General features: G+C 34.7%; 2 protein-coding genes across 3 annotated transcripts in view; one reads left to right on the top strand and one right to left on the bottom strand.

Moving 5' to 3' along the window:
• LOC109537885 (tyrosine-protein kinase CSK) overlaps window positions 1–24,649 on the bottom strand; it is a 43,890-nt gene that overhangs the window by 12,038 nt on the left and 7,203 nt on the right. The gene's annotated exons all lie outside the window — the stretch shown is intronic.
• Window positions 1,819–24,379, top strand: LOC109537884 (DE-cadherin). Its single transcript, XM_019904804.2, has 10 exons — window positions 1,819–2,437; window positions 17,347–17,513; window positions 17,593–18,060; window positions 18,133–18,335; window positions 18,392–20,297; window positions 20,351–20,548; window positions 20,733–21,177; window positions 21,235–21,410; window positions 21,506–21,851; window positions 21,956–24,379. The coding sequence occupies exons 1-10, from the start codon at window positions 2,350–2,352 to the stop codon at window positions 22,432–22,434; spliced, it is 4,476 nt and encodes a 1,491-aa protein (XP_019760363.1). The 5' UTR covers window positions 1,819–2,349; the 3' UTR covers window positions 22,435–24,379.

The raw sequence follows: 24,649 nt of genomic DNA, 5'->3' as shown, positions 1-24,649 counted from the left end.
TAGCAGTCACCACAAATGTTTTTATTTTAAATGGCTCTACTTCAAATACTACACTCGATGGTTTAGTAGTAATTAATTACATCTAAACGATGTGATTAAATGAGGAGTATTTGAGGACAAACAAAAGAGGCTTGGGCCAAACCCTGGAACGTATGGGTGCAATCGAACCCGCGATATTATGGAGGGATGTTTGTCCTTTTCTACTCTATTTTCCTACGACTCCAAGTCAGGGGTAGCAAATTTTATTTTAAATTCAAATTCATACATGTGACGATTTAGTTTGGGTTTAGTTTTGATGTTTTCGAGCTACGGTTTTACACTAAAAAAATGCGTCTATTGGAGCAGATGAAAAGAAAGAAATCCCTTACGTATAATAACAAAAAAGTGAGGCACATGGTGCGAACTTAAGTAGACACACTGTATATCAATCTATATATTATTGCGTAAGTGAATAAATAATTTCAAATATTATCAGAATATTCTGTTGATCTCCAGATATAGATTCAAATAAGAATATTATGAGCATATTCCGCAAAGATTGCATGTTATCTGAGAAAGTTTAGTCTTTCCAAACTTTCCAATTTGAAGCAAAAGACTCAAATAAAAAGTTTTGCAGCACAAAGTTATGAAAATATTTGCGCGAACAAGCAGTATTATTACGATGTTTGAATTGATAGAAATTGTTTTATTTTATTGCAAGCTGTTTAGCGCATATTGCAAAGAAACCGTCATAATCCCCCAGCTAGTAACTAGATTTACCGCAAACGCCAATGCAACAAAATATACATTTTCTCAAATACTGCAACCGTTTTGAATTTAATAAGCAATACGTCGCAATGTGGAAAAACACAGGGAACTCTGTTTTTGTTTTAATTGAACAGCCTAAAACTATTCTTATTTGGCAAAAAGCACTGGCAGTTTTGAGCTTCAAAAATCTCAAATTATATACAGGGTTATTCAAAACGGTCGTCATTCTTATTAAGCGTTTAGGGGTTCACTTGGACAGCACCAGATAAATATTGAACAAATTTTTAGAAATTTTTTTGCAGATATTAACAATCGAAAATCGAATTTCAACTGTTATCATAGGAGGTATTGCTGAAATCCGTCGAATTTACCTGTTACCCTGACCTATTTGAATAGTTCAAAAATGGTAAAACATAACGCAGCACGGACTACTGCTAAGGTAAATAAACACAAAAAACCGAAAAAAACCTGAAAGTAAAAATACAGAATTTTGAAAATTCTCCATAATATTATGTATAATAATTTTTTAATTTTTATTTGAATTAACTACAGTTCTTTTATTGCATTTTTATTTTATTGATTTCGACGTTTCCTGCAATTATGGAAACACTTTTATGTGAAATCGCTGTATTATTTCAGATGATGAAAAATCCTAAACGAATTTTAGTCAATTTAGATAAATTTAAATAGACATTACTTCGATTAAAATTTAATTAGCTACTTGGATTTACAAACTCGATTATTTTTTGCATTTTAATAAATTTTATTATAATAATCGGACACTTGTTTCAATTTGCGACTACTCAAGCATTTGCAGAATTCTTACTATTTGCAAGCTTGAATGGCATGACTAAGAAAAATTACTCAGTATTCCACTTACTCCAACGTAATATTTTGATTCATAAATTCGTCACCGCGCTAATTATTCATCTTGAATTTTCCCTTTAATTTTAACCGAACAAAAACAGAGACCACGTAATTGGTACAAGATGAATAAGACAAGAATAGAACGACTTCCTGATACTGGAATGGCTGGAATACGGCAAAATTTCTACGTTATTTGCGCATGGCGAGCCACTCCTAATCATACGGTATGGCGGGTTGGTAGCACATATCAGAACGGATTAGCGCGATCAAGGTTGGGTTTTATTTTACTTTATTGCCATCAAACTGTAAATATCGAAGTGTTTATCAGTGTAAATTCGATTAAATTTCAAATATCCCTTTATATAGTTATAAACAGAGTTCAGTTGTGTGAGGTTGGTAACATCAATCGTGTCTACTGTAGCGTCTAGCGGCAAGAAAAGGTACTTTTCTCCCAGTACTTCAGCCCATTCCTCAGCTTCAGGTCCGAGTCCTTTGTGCGTTCGGAGATTGTGGTACTGGTGATAAATTTAACCCGATTTTTAATGTGAAAGGTCCTTTAAATAATTATCAAAATCGAGGATAATGACCTGTGGGATACGGACTCAGTGCATTTCATAAATCGGCGAAAAACGGCATGAAAAACGCGATTTTCAACTCAAAAATGTAAACATTCATGGCTGAAGAGTACCTTTATTTCTAATATCTGCAACAGTGTACATATTAGATTCTACGAAAATGGAGCATATGGGATACATATTGTTCTTTCTGCATATCATAAGCTTGGCAGCATCCCAGACACAGCTAACGACCAGTTTTAATAGAGGTAAGTTTAAATGTTCGTCTAACTAAACATAATCTACCTGAGAGTACTGTTACTTTAGTTGGGTACTTAAATTCTCGCTTGTTACCAATGCATGCTAGGTAGACAGATATCGTAGGTAAGCTGCCCTAAGGATGCATTTTTATTTATTTCTCATCAATTCAACCATGAAATTTCACGTGTTGCTTTCATTTGAATATATTATTATGATGTTCATCCACTGTAAAAGAGGTGTATAGTTAATCGCTCATATAAACAAGCAATTAAGATGGACTGAAGTAGGGATACCTTTAAATTGATTTGAATGACTCATTCTGGTTTATCACAAGAATGTTAACAGAACTGCCTAAATTTCACTCAAATCTTTTAAATTGCTCAATATTTCTCTATCAGATCTATTTCAAATGTAGTCAACTTAAAGATCTAGGTAGTGGCTTTCTCATACTTTTCTTTATCAGTGATAAATTCCTATTTTTAACATGTCAATATGAGAGCCAATGTACTTAATATTTACTTAACTAATTCAACAAATTTCGATGCTGAACTAGATGTTGACGGTGTTTCAATAGAATTATGTTGTTTTTTATCGCACTTAATCTAATTCTGATTCAGCTACATGGACTTTTCCAAAATGTTCGTACAGTACAAACATTCTTCACCATTCGCACTCTTCACAGTGTCATTTTTACCTACTTCTGAGGTTCTTTCACCCCTGGTCTAATTATCAACCCATTAACAATTAGCTTGTCTTAAACCCAATGTTTCACAGTCAATGGTACTTAATTTTCTTAATTAGTAACATTTTCGTTTGTTCTTCCGGAGTTAAACCCGAAGGGTGTTAACAGGCTAATCTTAATTTGCAAACGGATTACTGTGACAGGCACAATATTGGCTTCTGTAGTTATTCTTGATTCCAAGATTGCCCTGATTTCAATCACTTAATTTTTGTAATTAAAATCAATCAATTTTGGTCGCATTTTCAACCAATTTAGAAGAAAAATCAAAAGCAGAAGAGGACGCCTTTAAAAAATAAATAAATGGGTAGTATATAAAATAAACTTTTTGATTCTCCTGCATTTTTGTTTTACAATTATATAATATAGGTAGTTCTAGCTGGAACAAGAATATGTTTTATATATAACAAACTTTCCTCTATTTTCGATACTCATTATTGTTCGTTGTTTTGCTATTTCCCGCTCATATTTTTTAGTTATTTCTACGTAAAATAAAACATGTTGAAATGGACTACTGCTTCAAAAAGAGTGCAAAGTCTTCATAACTAATTGTTTCTAAAGCCTAATTATTTTGTTCGGGTGTTAACCGATATTTTTGTAGATAGATAGGACGTGTCGAACTTGGACAATAAATTTAAAAGATGTACCAGAGCAGCCATTATTTATTGGCCAGCAGTTAGAACGTTTCGGTTCATTTCTTCTTCCAATTTTTTTCTCATTAGGACCATATTATCTGCATTGTCTGTCACAAAATATTTTACGGTGCTTGACTGATATTTTGATTCTCAGCAAGGATTCAGTTCAAAAACTCGTTCAGGCAAATATTGTAAAGTTAACGAACGTAAACTTCCCGAAACTCAGTAATTTTCTAATAAAAAAATTATATATTTTTTTGAATTTGAAAATCACATTTCGACTAACCCTGCTTGATTGGGAAGAATTTTTATTGGTTTGATTTGTGGATGTATGTTAGAAAATACTGAAAGTTAAGCTCAGCTGGCACTGGAGAAATTTCAGGTTTAGAACACGAAATATAATTTTCCCATAGGTGAAATACAAGCCTAAACTTTTACTGTATAACTGTTCTAACGGTTAACTAACTTTATTACTAGTCAAGTGAAATTTTGGTGTAGGTGACACTATTTTCTAAAAATCCCAGGCCATTAAACGGTTAGACCGATTTAGGACGCTTACCACTAATTACTATTAAATTTTGTTCATCGATAACCAGCTAAAGTTTAAACTGACAAAAAATGGTGGCCAGTACTTTAGCTGAAAACCTGGGCGTTTAGACATAAATCTAACAATTTTGTATCGCTATAAAAAAAGTTTTGAATTATTTCTTAAAAAGCTAAGTACCTACTTTCTGAACGAAATTTCAAATCGGGTCTTTTTTCGGGAGGAGAAATAATCTCTAAGCATTTTCTAAGCATATCGAACAGGGTGCTGTCGAACATATGGAAATTATTGCCCACTTCACAATTATTTATGGCCAGATTTGTGTTTTGGGCCACATGTTTTGTGCAAAAAAGGTCGCTTTGTAGAAATCGCTATAGGCATTCATTTTTGAGATACTTTAAGTTTAAAATTTGCCTCATCTCAGTGGCCAAGCAACTATTCGTACAGTTGAATATTCCGTAAGCTATTTGAACTAATAAGTCGTGCACTAGATTACTGTAGAATTTTAAAATTATTCGTTCTCCGTAAATGTTCGGACGGATCGGTTAATGTCTTTATAAAGACCAATTCGACGCTCTAAATTAAAATGGAACCCAACCATCAGTTTCTAGTCGTTTCTTAAAGTATCCAGAGAACTTTGAGTTCATGTCCCCAAATCGTCTTCATTATTCACGTGCTTTGAGTATATCTTCAAAAAATATTCAAGGAAAGATTGTTGCTCCGAGAGCAAAAATTGCTTTAATTAAACATTTAATCAGATGAAAAATGAACAAAAATTTCTGTTAAGTATTTATTAAGTAAAATATGTTGAAAAGTCGACAGGACCCCTTTTTTCATAAAAAGCATGTATACACACTAATCTAGTCATCAATAATTCTGATAACTGGATTATAAAAAAAACGGCTTTTAAAAGAGGATTTGCATGTCTGAAAGCGCCCGCTCTAACGGGCATAGAAACGGTTAACGTATTGTAATTTTGCGGTCCAAAAAACACCCAAATACGAATTTTTGTTCTAGTAGTAGCACTACTAATACAAATAATATTTTTCTTTAATTTTAAATTCTGTATTTCTGACCTTTTAAAAAGACTCTGTAGATATACCTATTGACTTGAGATGTGATATGAAAAATTCCCAGACTGAAGCTCTCAGAAAACTGCTGAAGTTACTTCAGTTCTTTCAAAGTACTTAGAAGATTACAAAAAAGAACCCCTGTTGCGTCTTTAGTGTTAAAACCCGACCCAATGCCGAATTTTTCAATATTTCTGATTAAATGGATAATTATGCAAAAACGCAGATATTTTTTTGGAAATCTGGCCGCCTCTGTTCTACGCGAATTTTTTCAATATTTGTGAATTTAATCACCGACTGCCGTTTCAGGAATGGAGGTCTAATAATAAGGGACCCCAATTACTGCTCCACATTCATTATTGGTTTATTAGAGTAAATCCCATTCTTAATAGGGCTTAATTAATATTTTATTAAAGGAGTTGTTGGTCCTGATTTGACGTATTCAGAGTTTGTTGCCCTCAATGAATTAGAATTAATGTTCTTTTATTGCCAGCATTTCTAGCTTATTAGCGTTGATGTTCAGATAAATTCAAAGGTTGCTTATAGCTTTATTACACGTATTTCACTGGACGTCCAAAATTTCGACTAGAAAACCCTAATAGATCCACGTTTTAAATGGAAAAGATTTTTGCATGTATAGATCAAATGTTTTCCAGTTAAGATAAAAAGTTGACTCTTGCATATGCGATTTAAAAAAATAAAACCTCGGGTTATCCCACGTCATACTTTTTGGCTGCAATTGAATAAAAAAGCAGCAGAATGAAATTGTTGATTGTTGCAAATTAAGTTGGTTTGTCACAGCTTTATAGTAGAAAAGTTTACCTTGGGCGCTCCTGTATATAGTACGGCTCTGGAAATATTTTTTTAACAATCCTGTTATTTAGCTGCGCCTTTAATTAAATTCATTGACTTTTGTCCTTGCGGGTTCTGAAAGTTTTAAAATGGAGTAATCGAAGAGCGACTTTAACCGACACCTTTGCAGGGAAAGCAATTCGGTTTAACTTAACGGTTTATCGCATGTGTGTTTACTCTCCCATATTCTAGCATACCCCACAACTCCAAATAGTTGTAAGTAATCATCAACGAAATGGGTAAATAATTTCTCCAAGTTTATAGATAACGTTTTGTATGCTAATCAAGTATATATTAAGTTCCCGGAAATTTAGTTGTCATTGTTGGTTTGGACATTTTTTTGGAAATTAATTTGGAATGATGGTTCCATTCAGGTTTTGATACTGCAGGACCCAAATTTGCATAACGGAAATATGCTAAAATATTCGAACGCGCTTGGGCAACTGCTTCGACAACCGGACAAAGCAGAATATGTTGAAATATTCACACTAAGCCACGTTAAGCTATGAGAACATGTTTATGAATCAGCAAGAATGCCCGTTTCACGATCGAACAAAGATGCAATTCTCCACATACCACTTTAAAAGCATTTTTTAATATAATTATTTTAATTATCTGTGTCTATCTAGATTTGCTTAAGAACACTGTTTAACGGTTAAGAGTGTTTAGCATTTAACCTCGATTCCGACCTTTAAAAACAAGCATTTACTTTGTTGACAACTGCCCACTTCAGACCTAGAACGGCCGGACCAATTTATCACGAGAAAGCTTCTTAAACTTCTTGAGTCCCAGGATAGAGTGTAGAATCATGTTTTTCATTGATTCAGATTTGGCTTCGAAATTCACTGTTTTTTTAATTACGTATATTCTAATAGCTATAACGAACTCCTCACGTGTCTTTTTTTAATTCCTCGAAGCAAATACACATCACTACTGCATTCTTTGCTCCGTAATATATTCTGTACACGTTCGTTTGTATTATAGAAATATTACATCGATGTAAGTTGTTTATACGTAACGACAGTGGAGGGCATAATTACACGTATCAAATCCATAGACGTTGAACTACTGTGATATCTTATTAGTATTCTCGCGTGTATTTCTTTCTAGCTCTTCCTTTATTATTCAAAACATAACAGCTCTTTTAGTATGCCTCGAAATCGTTTTCAAACAGGGCGGGGATGCTTGATTATAGTCATTATTTATCCTCATTTATAAATAAATTTTTTTGGCAAATGCATTAACCAGTATTACTTGTATTGTTATTATATTCTGTTCCTTCCTGGGTTTCAGTCAAAGTGTGAAATAATTTTTTATATAGTTTATTTCATAACGTTTTGGCGACACACATATGTATTACATTGCAAATGAACAAATTTGAGGTTTCAAGACAGCAAACAAAGACCTAGACGAATCTAATATTTCTCAATTATGAGTTTGTATGAGTTTTAAATCTGATTATGGCGCTGTTGTCTCGCCGAAACGTTATGAAATAAACGATATAAAAAATTTTATTTCACACTTTGACTGAAACCCAGGAAGGAAAAGAATATAATAACAATTACACGCAGTAGTCGCAGGAAAATAAATCAAAATTACTTGTATTGTAACAACTACATTATTAAACCATTTAACTCAAAGTGGTCTAAAGCAACAGTTTGCAAGCGATTTTCCGATTATTGTCAGTATTATCTGAATTTCGTGGCAATTAAGTCTAGAGATACTAAATATTCATAATTCACTTCAGATTAGGATGACATGCATTCGCCGGGGAAGACGAGTTAAACTCATAAAATCTGAACTTTAATCAAATCACCGTCTTATCTATTTAGGTTTTAAAAGGTCAAATTATTATCCGGCAAACTACATAGATAGGTAGTTTTACTTTCCGATTGGTTATTTGATTTTAATGGGAACACCTTTCAATTGTATCGCTAATTTTCCCTTTTATCCAAATCGATTTCGTAACGTTAAAAATAGTACTCAAAACGTCGAGAAGAGTGGATTGAAATCATAATTATTAATAAAAGAGGGAGGACGTATCTAATCTCAAATCAAACAAAGATAAGATATTAATTAAGCTTAATTCAAATTTAGATCACTTTCCATGAAAAACCATTCGAAACTACTCAAGCCCCTTTTTTTCCATTCAACCAAAGAATTCGGGCTTTCGACAGTGACCTGTGTAAATTGGCGTGGATCCTTTGTTGATTTTTTCATTGCTAGAAGTGCCCGGTTTGGAATGACATCATTCATCAGATTTTACTGGCAAAACGCAGAGGCGTACTTGATTGCTATTCATTCACTGTATAGTGAACATTGTTGCTAGCAGGAATGGCTTGGTTTTATCCAGAAGAAAATAATCAACATACATTTTTTTCCTTAACCCTTTTAAATCACGGCAAATTGGAAATTAAATGTTAACTCAGCAGTCATTTCAGTTCCTTCCCTGTGCCTCGTACTTTCAAATTTGCTTTCAGCAATGTTAAGAACTGAAGAAGATCGCCAGTCACGTACTGCCACAATCACTTGCTTTGTTCGATGTTTTTCTGCTCTGCCTACGGTTAAGATTGTCTCAATTTTCAGGCGCAAATATGTATTTTTTATTTATTAGCTTGTCCAAGAACCAGCAGAATAATGAGGTATATTTGTTTAATTGTTAAAACTTTTTACGGAAAGGTCAGCGTAAATTTGGGCAATTGTGGGCTAAACGTGATTTTTTCACGTATTGCCAGTCCCATGAGCTTCTCTTGGTTGTTCGAAGTTTATTGCTCGGTGTATTGTTGATATTGCCTGAATGTTTAGGTCCAAATGATTTTTTTATCTAGCAGTTTTTCGGTGGATTCGTGCAGGCGTCTTTTCATTTCTTTCAAGTTCTTTCATTACAAAGAAAAAATTGTATATGGAAAGGTCAGCGCAAATTCAGACAATCGTCGTCTAAAAGCGATTTCTTCACGTATTGCCACAATCGTTTGAGCTTGTTCTTCCATTGCCTTTGTTCGAGGATTTCCTGCTCTGCGTACGGTTAAGATTGTCAATTTTCAATCGCAAATATATTTTTTTGTCAATTAGGTTTCCTGTAACTTCGTCCAAGAACTAGGAGAAGAATGAAGTATATTTGTTTAATTGTCAACGAAAAATTCTTTAAGGAAAGGTCAGTCTAAATTCAGACAATCGTCGCCTAAACGCGATTTCTTCACAGATAGCACAATCGAGCTTGTTCTTTTGAGGCGCAAGTATCCCTATCTAAAAATCTATTGCTTATCTGTAGGTTTGTCCAAGAGTCATTATCAAATTAATGTTTTAATTGCAAAGAAATAATTCTAAATTGCGCATCAAAATTATTTCTGCAAAGCCAAATTTGCTCTAATTTTCGAACTGGATACATTCTGATTGCTACGAGCGATTTTGTTTCTATTTGCTGCATTATCTAGTCCAATTAATTTTCTATGCATTTGTGTTTTCAGAGATATTGCGTAATTTACATAACGTTGCTAAGAGGTGAAAATGAAACAATGCAAAATTTCTCAATGGCATAAACCTCATATCTCGAAATGGTTTTGAATTTTTCGTCTATCTTTTTTATTTAGATAGTTAAGTTAAAAGTGGCCCAAATCAAAACTGTCGCCGATTTCTGGAACCCTGGAAAATAATAAAACTGACGTTTACTTTTACAAAATCCGTCTGTATCTACATTTTTTATCTTAGTCGATGTAGAAGATGAGGTTTTATCTTCAACATGTGTTTTAGAATGTGAAAATCGGCTCAAAAGGAAAAATGTTATCATTGCAAGACCAAAAAATAGATTTTTTTAAACACCATCTTAGAAACATAAGAGGTAGACGAAAAATTCAAAAACCGCTTTGGAAATTTTGGATTGTTCAATTTACCACCCTGTAGCAACTTTATCTGTAAGACTTAATTCTATGCTAAAACACGGACTAATATACAAAGAATTCGACTAGATAACGTGTTAGATAGAAATCGAATTGCCTGCAGGACAGCAGCAATCAGGACTTGTCCAATTCCAAACTTAGGGCAAATTTGACTGTGTACCGTTCATTTTGTTGAGCAGTTTATATGGACAGGTCAGTGTAAATTCATACAATCGTCGCCTAAACGCGGTTTCTTCACGTACTGCCACAATCGCTTGAGCTTCTTCTTGCATTGCTTTGTTCGAGCTTTTACCCCTCTGCGTTCGGTCAAGATAATTTTCAGACGCAAGCTATGTTTTTTATCTATTATTTCCTTAATTGTCACAGAAAAATTAATGTTGAGAAATTATATACTGATTCAGCAGCAGTCAGTTGTCAGCTAAACGCGATCTTTTAAAGAAACGTTTTCTTTTCAGTAGATTCTTCTGTTTTACTTATACATTCGCTCTGCTACGCATCTCTGGCTGAGATTCAGAAATACTGCTCAACGTTCATTCTAAGCTCTCTAGTTGAATGCATTTTGTCACCAACAGCCCTTTTGAAATTACTCAAGGTGTCAATTTTTGGTATTAGAAAACTCCCGGCAATATTAGGAAGTCGTCAACAACTAAACACCCTGAATTAAACTGTAAAAACACAATAAGTTCTTCTACAGTACATGACAAATGACAAAAAAAAAATTGAACGAAACTGTTTTATCGCCTGGTAAGGTGAGGTATTATTGAATTATTTGATGAATGGTGAGTGCATATGCATAGGTACCTATATTATATTCCTCTGATATAATTTGCAAGCCTTGACAGTCATAAATAAATAAAACAATAGATGTATAATTTTAAGTTTTTATGCACTTTCATACTTTAGGTGGCGTAATTGCTGATGTAACAAGTTGTACTATATATAAATTGTTCAAAAGTCAATCCATGTAGGTCAAAATTGTGCTTAAATGCACTTAAAGTTCGTACCTGCTTGCGCCAGCAAAACCTTGCTTTGAAATATTTTTGGATCCGACTTTCATCATGTTACAGAACATTTTAATTAATTTTATCTCCTTCATGTGTATCTACTGGTACGACCTAATTGGCATCTTCTGTATATTGTATGCGACTAATTGATCTTTAATGCCAAAATTATACTTTAAGAAACATGCTAATGTTATCTCTGTGACGTTGTTTAGATCTGGAATTTGGTATATCTTATCCTAATTTCGGTCAAAATTAGTCTTAATCTAAATAGCTGCATGACTAAAACGGTTTATTTAAAATGTCAATAACAACGCGCATAACGATTTTCCGCTGTTGTTTATTTTGTTAAAAATTAAGCTGAGCACCAAATTAAGAAAATACACTACTGAGGTTTGGAGGTCTAAATATTTGTATAAACTGGTGGGTATCGATCTTTCGGAATGCCGGATGTAAACACGCAGAGCTTTTTCAAACCTTCTACACCATTATCGAACAAGTATGTTCAAAAGCTGAAAAACACTAATCAAAATGCTTAAAGTTGTAAAAATGGTAACATGATTCTTAAGACCCTCGAAGGTTTACAGCCGCAGTTAATTTTTGTATCAAGTTCGAGATATATGAACTGGAACCACACAATACTGCCTTAAGAAGCCCTTAAAAGTAATTTACCCAACACTGAGTCATAAGGTGTCAACTAAATATCGAATTTCTAACTCAATCTGAACGACGCTTGGCTTTAGATGTTGAGAGGTTCCTTCGAATTATATGAAGAAACAGGTAGTTTTACTACGCAGGGAAGGTCCTTAGGACATAAATTCCTTGTATTGGTAGCTTAGAAAGTTTGACATATTTGCTATTGTGTTCGCTCTTTTTCATTTAACTTTTGATATAAATTAGCCCACATATCTGAACTATGTTCTGTATATTTTCAGATGAAGATCCGAATTATTTTAACATGAGAAGCATCTGTGTTGCTATTGTTTCGTTTATATTACGTGCTATTTGGGGTGCTGTAATGGTAGGAGAAATTGTTTTGTTAGTTGCGTTTTAATGAGCTCTCATGGGATGTTTGTTCTTCTGGTCGTTATGCTGCTATGCATCTACGTCCGTTTCCACTTTAGGCAGTTTTAATAATGCCCAGTGCTTCAACATAGACATTATATACCATTTTTTTTAGCCTAGAAGGGGCAAACTTGCACATCCTGCATAAGACCGCAAAACAATTAAACTTCTCTATACCTACAGTTATGATTCTCGTTTGTACATTCCGCTCGAACTATACTTGATAATCGGTTCTGCCTTCATTAATTGTCGCGATATGATTTTAATTGCACTTGTTTAATTAATAGCTATGTTCCTGCTTTTGCCTAATTTTACAATCCTTAAGTAGACTTCATGTTTCTGCCAACAGACTTCAGTTCCAACTGGTCAATAAAACTGATTGGTTTCGGGTTGACGTAAAATACACATATGTTGCATGTATGTTATTGACTTCAGGTCAATTTTGTCCAACAGTCTGTAAAGCTGGTCTTCTTAAGCCACATGCTCATATGGCAAAGCGTGCCATAATTTAAGCAAACAATGGGCAACTACGGGAATAAAACGATATGTGATTTTTACGAATCAGAGAAAAACGATAAATTCCGGAATTCATTTAGCTTTGCGGTTCTTGACCTCGTAATGGTGCCTCATTTTGCAGAATTATTCGTTTTGTCTTGAGGTGGCATGGTGTAAATAAAACGTGAGCAGCTTTTTTCCTTCGACCGCAAGTACCGCCTTTTGAGATTCAGGTATATGTCTTTAACAGGAGTCAATTCATATTTGGAAATTTACAATAATGCTGATGCAATTTTGACGAACATCTGATATTAAACAATACCAACTGTGGAACTGGTGGGTTTTTCGCCGTGGAAAAGAATTTCTTTCGTAGGTTTCCCGAGCTCGGGTGGCTTGCATCTTCAGAGGAGTTTCGCTCGAAAACTTACAATGACGCGATACTAATCAGATTTTGCGATACGCCGGGGGGCAGAAAATACTTTTCCACCACGGCTTAAAAGCCTGAACAACTGAAAATGCTTGCGAAGCGTCAGGAAGACATTGTTTTCCACAACCGCGTAAAAGCCCGAAAAACTCACCAATTTCAAGCAATGGAAGCATAACTATTTGATAATTCAGGAACAACTTAAACCGAGCGTTAATTTTACAAATGATACACTTTCGTGGATCTTCAGAAGTGGTGGCTGAGTTGAGCGAACCACCTCTGAAGATGCAAGTTACGCGTGCTTGCGAAACTTTAGGAAGAAATGGTTTTCCACGGCGGCCTAAAACTCACCAGTTTCTGGCTGAAACCGATTTGATGTCAATTTTCTGAAAAACTACTTTCGCCTAAAAGAGGCTGCTGATTGAGAAAATCCAGGTGAAATGTTAATCTATGTTTTCGTGTGGTTTCCCCTTTGCAATATGCCAATGTGATTTCAATTTATGACCCATTCGGTTATCACTACTCAATATTCATTGCAACATTGCATTATCAACTTTTTCATGATTCAGGAATGTCGTTTCGATGGTGTTTTTCGCAAACATTGAGAAAATCGTTACGGTAGTGTCTGGGAACCATGACCAAATAAAATTACATTTCTGGGAATCAACTTTTATCCGGTCGCATCACCCACAAACAGTCATTGATTAGGTGTCGTTAATCATTCTTTTGTTCTACAGAAATTACTGTTTCAATCATGTGCGGGTGTCGATAAATTTTATGTCTCAATTCTTATCTGTATGTTCGAATGTATAATTTGCCTACTGTTTCAAACATCTGTTAGTTCAGTTTGAACCAAGTTGATTGCACTTTTTGATAACGTAGTAAAACACATTCGATGCGCATTTATTTTATAAAATATAGTCTTTTTGGCCGATATGGAACTGCGGAGAAAACGATTAAAAATAAATATGACGAAAACCTTTTCGGTATTATTTGCGGGAATATTAAGAGGAAACACTTCAGGAAAATTATCTACCTGTTTACATTATCATCATCTTTATTTTAAATCTTTGCTCACAATTATATTGTCGAGGAGGAGCCATTTGGATAAATTGCCCTTAATCTTAATCTAACACTACTATTTAGGGCTGCTTCCACTGCTCCCATATGAGTCACAATTTCCTTCCGTATAGGAAAAATCAATATCTCTGACGGAAATTGTATAGTTTGGCTCATTTTCGAATTTTTAGTAATTAATTTGTCCAAAATGCTTTTTGCATGTTCAACAATCAACACATTATTTTGTTGCTAAATCAGTATTTTGCATAAGGCAAACATTTGTTTGGCGGTCTGTTCAAATTTTCAGATTCCCGCAATGTAATCGAGTAAGCATCTGGTACAAATTTTTATCTTATCACTGGTAAGTTTGATCCTGTAGCACGACCTTATCTATGAAAAATAACGGATTCAGTCATGGCTGCTAGGAGTTTTGTTAACCTACCTAAACTACCGGAAATGAAGGAATGTTTCCTATGGATTTAATTATTACTGTGCCCAGTGAAATTTTTTCCTTCAATTCTCAGAAAAACATAATGAGAGAAATCCGTTTGACGGTTTTATAAGACACTTACATGTCTCCGTTTCTTCTATTAAACACTCTTGTTTCACCGGTCAATTCATCAAGGGACTTGTATTGTTTTTGCGCATTAGAATAAGCAGTTTAATTAAATTTCATAACTAAGTATACAGGGTGATTCAAAATTGGCGTCATATATTCGGGGAGATTTAAAGTGCATAAATCTTTTTTCAAGTATTCTCCCGCCTAAACCGGAAATATTTGTAAAAAACGAATTCTTAGTCTTCCATAAGAAACAATGCCACTTGCAGTGCACTAAGTGCTTGCTGTTTCGTATGTACAGGGTGTACCTGAATAAAAATCTGCCTAGAGCTTAGTTATTGCATCAGGGAATATAGGTCCTGAAAGTGAAATTTTGTAATTCGTTTTTTGAAAACAGCAGATAAGCGTGCTTAAGAAATCATCCATTTAATCAATTTTGCTTCATTTACATTGCCATGAACCGGGCAAGCTTCAGCAAATTAAGGAAGGCGATTTTTTTTATCATGTTTGAACAAACAAAAAGTACTAGTCAAGATGGAAAAAAGTTTTTGAGAAAAATATCCTATCTTTATTCAAGGTGGCTAAATTGCAAGTAGGATCAACTTGGACTCCTCATAATATCCTTTCCGCATTTTTTAAATTGTTAATTATGTGAAAATTATCGCGTTATGCCAACTATTTTAAATGCCGTAGAAAAATTTATAGGAGTTTGTACTATTTTTTGTGTTAACGTATCGAGAGCTTTCCTGTTGATTCTCGGAAGTTCTGTATATCTTCTAGAAATAAACAGATGCGAACTATTTCTTCAGGTTTCTGCGTGTTTTCCCAGTCATCTGCATTCAGCTTATTTTGAATCGCCCTGAAAATGGAACATAACTTAAAAATTTATTTTGGATAGTGAAAACCGTTAATCTTGTAACATAGTTCTCATCTAAATTGGAATTACCTTCGATTGTTTGCGACATTTTTTTGTATTAATTTGAAATTTAATTATTCTCAATTTGCTTATGGAATGTTCGGATGCTCTGCACTTGTTTTAATATTAACTCGGTAGTTTTGTTTGTAAATGCATTTTTCCTATTATAGGTACGTCTAATTATATCGCATCTCCAACCGTGCAGTAAAATCGTAATGGAGATAAAGCGTTTCGAAAACAAACAAAATGTTTTCTTCAATATCTTCTGCGCTCTAATTATATCAGAAAGTCTACTTTTTTAATGTGATGGGGTTGCATATATGTAAAAATACAATCTTCCCAGTGTGTTAAACGTGTAATTTCGAACGTAGCGTTACATTATCTAAACTATGTTGTTGAAAGACGCCACAAGCCACAATGTAAAAAATTCCATTAGACTTTGATAATGATGACTTAATGGTGTGTTTACGATTTTTTAAGTGTGCCGGCTTCGAGCTTGTTTATAAACATTTTTGAGTCGTGTCTTTTGATGCATACCTACAAGATAGTAAAATGTATGTGTTGATATTTTATTGCAAAATTATATAACGAGGCTTTATCTAACGCTGCAGCGAAGTAAATCGTTTTAAGAAATTATACGGTTGGTCTTTTTACAACGTTTACTAATAGAATCGAGCAGGTTGAATAAAACTTAACAAAGGCCCTCAAGAATGATAAGGTCATGACAAAGTCCAACCCAAAGACAACAAAGAATAAAAGTATAATCCGCTGAATTTCTGGGACTTGCAAAGGTCATCTCGTATAAACCTTCCACCACGTTGCATTTTTTCAGAATGATTAAACTTGCGTTATCCAAGTCTGAATCATTCCGTTAATATTCTTTATTGCTACCTACCCACATTTTTTACAATTAATTTTGCATATTCGTAACAGTAGCCCAGTTCATAGAGCATCTTTGTTTAATTAATGACAATTGTTTTGTGTACAGAACGTGAAATTGCACTAGGTATTTCAGCATTTGTTTTAAATAAGTATCTAAAATAGAATTTTCATTAATCTTCTGGCGGCTTGTAGAATGTCAATAAACTCCTTAAAATCTAATTACTACTAGTTTTTGTTACGCATATGGGCATAAGTTTTTGGAAACATTGAGACATATGTCCCCGTTTATTTTTCAAATTGCTTAACTAGAGTATAATAATTGATTCGTTGTAAATATTTATACTTGCGATTGTTAATTGCTTATTGTCGATAAACAAGTTTCTCGCCTTCTAAGACTGTTAGTGAACGTGGCTGTTGCAATGATGTACATGCTACATGGAAACAAGAACGCTCGTAAAGTTAATTGGCCTATTTTCACAGAATTTTGTCATTTGTCACAACTTTTTCAGAATTATTAAACCGTTGACCTGAGTTTTTTTTCGAGAATGAGGGTGATGAATTCTTTTGAAAGTAAACTGTGAGTTAACGTTTTTAATTATTGGCCTATTTGTTAAAATGAAAAAATTCTTAGAATCAATTAGAAAAAATCCATTTGCATGCTTTTAACATTTAACAAAGGTACAAGCGATTAGTAAAAACTCTTAAACATTAAGGTATTTAATTGATTGATTTTATCTGAAGTTTTTTTTTGAAACTACTTATGATTTTTCTTTGTTGCAGTGGATAGCATAACACCATCAGATTTTCCATTCTCATCTTCGCCCGTTAGGGCCAGGAGTCAGAAGATTACAACTGACAGCAACAAGAAACCAATGTTTGCAAATTGTGATACGTATAATAAAGCGCAAGTGAAAGAAGAACAAGATACAAAAACGTTTGTTATACAGGTAAAATGAGCTTTTAGCGTTTTGATAATTTTCAAATTTACTTCGAGAACTGGTTAGTCAATTGCATTTTATCTTTCAGGTGAAGGCTGAAGACGGCGATCCACCCAATGCTGGTGGCACCGTCACGTACAAAATAGTGAAACGTGATGGAGGAAAAGACTATTTTACGATCGACAATTCTACTGGGGAAGTTCGAACTAATACGCCTTTCGATCGTGACGAGCCATTTAGGCAAAAAGAAATGTACGTCACAGTTCAAGCCACTGATAATGGCAGGCCACCATTATCTGATATTTGCACATTCAAAGTAACTATTACTGACATCAATGACAATTCTCCTCAACTGGATCAGCAAACTTATCACGCCCAAGTGGCGGAAGACTTGAAAGTGAACAGTGAAGTAGTGCGAATATTTGCCTACGATATAGACGACGGCAATAACTCAAGACTGACATACTCTTTCCGTGATAGTTCCGACGAATTTTCTACACTTTTCCGAATTGATCCTGATACCGGAGTTGTTTACCTACAAGATTCTTTATCTGGGGTGAGTAGAGCAACTTAGGACTTAGGATTAGGGCTAGGCATATTAAATAATGATTTAAATGTAATTTTCCAGAAAATTGGCTTAAAATTTACCAGCCAAGTGTATGTGCGAGATAATGGCATAGATCAAAGAGCCACCGAAGCACCAATTACAATCGAAGTTGTAGGATCAGATAAAAAGGCACCAAATGTCATAGAAAGCACTCCTGGCGGTGTTTTGGAACTTAAGGAAAGCTTCAACAATTTTACCGAACATCTGGTTACTATTGTTGCTGAGTAAGTGGAAAATAATTGATCTGGACTACATTCCTACAATCAGTTTTTAATCTTAGGTCAAATATCGACGACAAGGAAATAGCCTTTGAATTAATTAAAGGAAAAACGTTACAAACCAATAAAGATCAAACTTTTGTGTTGACACCCAGTCAAAGTAATTCATATACAGCATACATTATCTTAGCTCGTCCTTTGGATTTTGAAACTGTGACTGAATATTCATTAAGTGTCCGAATAAAAAATAAGGACCTTATGGACACGTCTATAACCATTCCAATAAGAATTCTTGACGTGAACGATGAGTTACCTAATTTCATTGAGCTGATTAAAGGTAGTGTTGTTGAAAATGATGATAAAGGCGCCCAAGCAATGGTGGTTAGAGCAATTGATAAAGATGGTACCAGTGAAAATAACATTGTCAGTTATGAACTCTTGTCGCACTCCGACATATTTTCAATTGATAAGCAATCAGGAGTCATTAAATCATTGGAACAATTTGATAGAGAACTTGTGAGTGTTTATCACGTTAAAGTACGCGCCTATGACAATTCACCTAGTGCCTTGAGAAACACTGGAGATCCTAATGAGGCCGTACAGACGTTCCAGATTAGTATTGAAGATCGTAACGACAATGCCCCGAAATTCACTTATTCCATCTATAATTGTACGGATATTCTGGAAAATACTGATATAGGAAAGGATGTGGGTGAAGTGAAAGCTGTAGACAAAGACAGTGCCTCGCTTATTACATATAGCATTGTTGACGGGAACATTGACGATGCATTTTCCATCGAAAACACTACGGGCAGGATAAGAGTGAACAACAGACTTGATTTTGAGAAAATTGTACAGTACAGTCTCCGAGTTCGTGCTTTTGACGGCATTTTTGAGGACTTCGCTATGGTGCAAATTTTCGTGGCCAACGTCAATGATGAAATACCGATATTTGAACCCCACGATAAAAACATAACAATTCAGGAAGAAACTATCCCAGATGGTTGCATCATAAATGTCAAAGCGTACGATCCTGATATTGCCGATAGAACTGCCAATCAACATATTTTGTATAATGTTGAAGTTGATTTCCTTAAAGTGTCGCAAGAAGGTTGTGTAACGGTAACTAAGAAATTGGATCGGGACAGACCATTTGGAAGCCCGTTTCACCAAGCTTTCATTTATGCTTACGACAATGATGGAGGGCCGAACTCAGTGAATGCGTACTCTGAAATATTGATAATTCTGGAGGATATTAACGATAATGCTCCGTTCTTAAATGTGACGGAAGTCGTTTGGTATGAAAATCAAGATATTCAAGAATTCAGCGAAATTACTATATTGAGTGCGGATGACTACGATGGACCAGACAATGGACCCCCGTTCACTTTTGAGTTATCTTCTGAGGCGTCTGATGATATTCGTCTTAAATTTACCATAATTGGTTCAGCACTACATGCATTAGTTGTATTCGACAGAGAAGAGCAAAAGTACTACGACATTCCCATATTGATTACCGACAGCGGCAGGCCTCCGCTAAGCAAAGTCAGCATTTTAAGGGTAATCATAGGTGACCGAAATGACAATGAAGCACAAGACGGGTCTAGTGAGATATTTGTATATAAATATGAGAATTGGAAAACAAACATCACGATTGGCAGAGTATTCGTTGAGGACCCCGACGATTGGGATTTGCCAGACAAAATTTTTATGCAATTGGACAATTTTGACTACTTTGTCTTGTCGAGAGAGGACAGAGGCATGATAATTATGTCAAGCGATATAAGTGAAGGCACATATTTCCTACGTTTTAATGTAACTGAAGAGAACCTTCCGCTTATTCCGAGGCATACTGTTTTTGCAAATGTCAACGTAACCGTTAAAAGCATTCCACAAGAAGCCGTCGTTAAATCCGGCTCTATACGTATACTCGGAGCAGATATTGAACAGTTTGTTGAAAAGAATGATGTAAGTCAAATATTTTTCCATCAATGCAATCTATTCACGTTAATTTCTCATAGGCTGGAAAGAGTAAAAAGGACTTGTTGCATCAACGCATTTCTGAAATTGTTAATACATCGATATCGAACGTTGACGTCTTCACAGTACTAACTACTCCCTCAAATAGTTCGCTAATTGATGTTCGATTTTCCGCACATGGATCACCGTATTATGCTCCCGAGAAACTTAATAATAAGATTACAGCTAATCAAGAAAAGGTAAGATGATCAGATCTATCACTTTGATAAAAAGTGATATAAAAACAAAACATTCACTTTGTTCTTCTCAACATTTTTCATTTAATTTCAAATATTTAGAAGTGGGGTTTAGCTATGAAATTGGCCTAAATAACAAGTTGATCTTGAAGATGTATTTCTGACGCTTTATCTTTGACATTTTCAGCTTGAAAACGAACTCGATGTCGAGTTTGTAATGATAAGCATTAATGAATGCCTGAATGAAAATACATGTGGAGTTGGAAACTCTTGCTCGAACAAGTTGCAAATCAATGATGAAGAACCTGCCGTTGTTTATACAAATCGGACTTCATTTGTTGGAGTCAAGTCAACAGTGGAAGCGAAATGCGACTGCTTCGATCATATTCTCACCAGTTGCTTGAATGGAGGCGTGATGGATTCAAATGGAGTATGTTCGTGCAATTCGGGCTACGAAGGACCGTATTGCGAAATACTATCCATAGCATTTAACGGAAAGGGTTGGGCGATGTATCCAGGATTGGAATCTTGCAACACATCAGATATTACGCTATCAGTTGCTCCTAAAGATGATAATGGACTTATTTTCTACGCTGGGCCGCTGACATATCGACATGCGTTGATTTCAAAAGGTAATCATTGCATTCTTAGAACGTGCGAAGTAGATTTTACATTACTTTCATTACTAGATTTTATATCGCTGGAACTTCGCGATGGGATACCCGTTCTCAAAATTGATAACGGTCTTGGTCCAATTGAGGTCTCCCCAAGGGACAACAACAAAGGCAACAGTTACGTTAATAGTTTGAACGATGGAGCCACTCATAAGATCAGAATTAGCTTCACGTACAGCACCGCTGAAACGGTAAGTTTTATTGTGAACAATCCGTGACGAGATATATCGACGAGAACATTTTTCAACTTGGCAAGTTAATAACAAATTTATTTTTGTTGTTTCAGAACATAGAAATGGAAATTGACAACTGTTTGAGTAACTGTTTACAAGTTCAAACACTTGCACCACGTTTGCTGCGTATTAATGGACCGTTACAGGTGGGAGGTCTCAGCCAGACGTTCAGCGAAGAGGAATCGAAAATTTTATGGAACGCGATATCGCCAACTGATGTCGGATTTCGAGGATGTGTTAAGAACTTCACATTCAACGCAAACTATTACAATCTAGGACAACCCTCAGATTTTCTTGATGCTTTTCCCGATTGTAGCGATTTCACTCAGCAAGCTATCACTTTTGGCATAGATTCCAACTTTTTGGTAGCGATTTTGGTGTGCATAGCTGTGCTTTTCTGTAAGTACTTTTCATCATCCAGTATCTTCAACTTTAAAAATTGCGCCAGAATGTTCGCAATCTACAATTTTTCTTTCAATCTAAATAATTAAATATTTTTACAGTCCTATTGTTGGCTGTGGTAGTGCATAGACGACAACACGACAACCTTAATGAAAAAGACATCGATGATACGACTGAAAACATCATTAACTACGAAGATGAAGGTGGCGGCGAATGTGATGCTCATTACAACCTATCGGTCTTTGCAATGGCCAACAACAAAGAGGCGTTGCAACGCAAAGAAAATCCTGACATTGGTACAGCAGAGCCAGACATTAGCGTTTTCTTGGATACCAGGAAAGATACTTGTGATAAAGATCCAGACAATTTGCCGTATGATGATGTTAGGCATTACGCGTATGAAGGAGATGGCAACAGCACAGGTTCTTTGTCCTCGCTCGGGTCTTGCACTGATGATGGCGATCTTGACTTCAATTACCTATCGAGCTTTGGTAAACGATTTAGTAAGTTAGCTGATATGTATGACTATGATGGAAGTGACGACGACACGCAAAATGGTGGAGATGAAGCTTGGTGCTAGCTGTACCCTTACCTTAAGAGAGACGTTTTGTACTTAATTTACTGTGTCTGACCAAAGATTTTTTGGGTGGAACTAAGAGCTGGTAATCTTCTGTATATACATTCATTCCTAAGTACTATTAATATAGTGTCGCGGTCTTAATAGGTTTGAAAATCACAGTTGTGTTTCAGTGCCAAATTATTCAACTAACCCCAGGTTATATGTTTAAATATACTAGTGAGCTATAAACAACAGACCCTCTTAGTGCAGTTGAATGGAAACGCAAGAGAACACATTCCGTACATTCATTCAAACAGTTTGCTCATTATTTGGCATGTTTCAAAAATAATAATTAAGTAGATAAGTTTGAAAAAGACTGCTTTTCGATTATGTTATTGCCGAAAATTCTCGCTACCGAGAAAAAAGTTGTGCGATTTTAGTGTTTATACGATGCATTAATCAAACTCGCTTTAGAGACAATGTAATATGGTGCTATAAACATGGATGGTTTCTAGGTTTTGGACCTAGAAAAGGACTAAATTATAAAATTGCTATATTTAGAAGTTAAACATTAGATCCTTTAGAAATTTACTACAAAACCAGTGATAAATATGTAATAATTCTTCTATCTGTAAATTTTTGTTTACATATTATCGTGCATCGCCTTTGCCAAATATTTCATAGCTTCAGTGGCTACGCTATTCTGATTAATTCCAACTGCTCACTGAAATTTGACTGTTCAGTGCAAAAAGTATGCCGTCCAAAGTGCATTTAAAATCTATTTACAATAAGTAAAAATTACCTATTTCTGTACACTATACTATGAAAAATTATATAAAGTTTAAATATTTACACTAGTGGCTGTGAAAGCACTACGAACGAAGTGTTTCAAGCACGTTACTACTCTAAATGAACAGGTATCATGTACGAATATCCACAGAACAGAACTTTTGTCGAGAATTAAATTAAACATAGGATCATGTAAGTGGAAAATGTCTAGGTAATTAATATTGTGATGCAGTGGCTTACTTTCAGGTAGTGGTCAAATCGAGAACTTTTCTGTTACAAGTTGTAATTAGCTTCATTCCTGTCTCTGTCTTCTGTATTTTCGGAATTGAAACATGGAACACAACACAATCAACCGATTGGAAATTTCATCATTCTAAACAAACCGCAGACAAGATTCCTATTATAGGCTCAATGGAAAATTCGTTTTCTCGCAATGTTGACTTTATTATTCATTAAATAGTTTGGATTGATGTTGCATTCATGACTAATGTGCGTGTTTTCATTTCAACAGTGCCAAAAATAAAGAAGACAGAACAATTAGGTGTTAACGAAAAAATATCGACTATACATATTTTTATTTCATATATCTAAATAATAATGTAACAGTAATAAGTTGAATTATGTTTCCATTGTCACTAGTTTGTGCAAATAAGAGTTAGCCTTAGATGTAGTAATTAGTTTAGGAAATAGGTGAAATATTTTTGTATGGAAGCTCAGAGATGACGTTAATGTTTCCATCTTTGAAACAACTTAACGTTCATCATTTTCTTTGAGACTGACAAAGTCTTAACAAGAAGACCAACAACCGACTAATTAAATGAAAAATGATGAAACATTTGAATTTGCAACACAAAGAATTTGCCTTACAAGTTTTGTTATTTATGCTAATTTTATAAACCTTATGAATATGTCGAATTACATTCCTATATAGTTGTGTTGTTTTGTGATTTGTTTGGCAGCCATAAGAATTGTTTTTATTTGACACAAACCGTGTACTATAGGTTTCACATTCCATGGATTAAAGTATTATTTTACGACTTTTACGTTAATGTTCGATAATGGTAGCTTCATTAAATTATTTACGCGATTCGAAGCATTGTATGTATTCACAATAGTAGTTTAAACACTGCCATTTCTGATTTGTGTATTTTTTCAATAAATGTTTTTCAGAAAGTAATGAAGTTTTTTCACTTCGCCCTGGGGGACGCACCTTATTGTGGGACTGCGAATATTAAAGTAACGAAACTGAGCATTTACATAAGTTGGTGTCCAGTTGAACAAATACGACCGGATTTTATTACGTTCGTATATTGCGAATAGGGGACGTTTGAAGTCTCGAAATGCGCTTGATGCCTCTATTTTCTGTTTCCGCACGATGAAATTGAGGCAAATTATACGATTTGTATATTGACATTTTTGGCCAAAAATTCCAAATTTGTAGACGATG

Source organism: Dendroctonus ponderosae, unplaced genomic scaffold (assembly GCF_020466585.1).
Source record: "Dendroctonus ponderosae isolate FM_Combo_2020 unplaced genomic scaffold, Dpon_F_20191213v2 Dpon_F_20191213_1, whole genome shotgun sequence".
Classification (NCBI taxonomy): Eukaryota; Metazoa; Arthropoda; class Insecta; order Coleoptera; family Curculionidae; genus Dendroctonus; species Dendroctonus ponderosae.
Note: the sequence above shows the minus strand (reverse complement) of the source record. Positions and strands in the feature narration are given on the sequence as shown.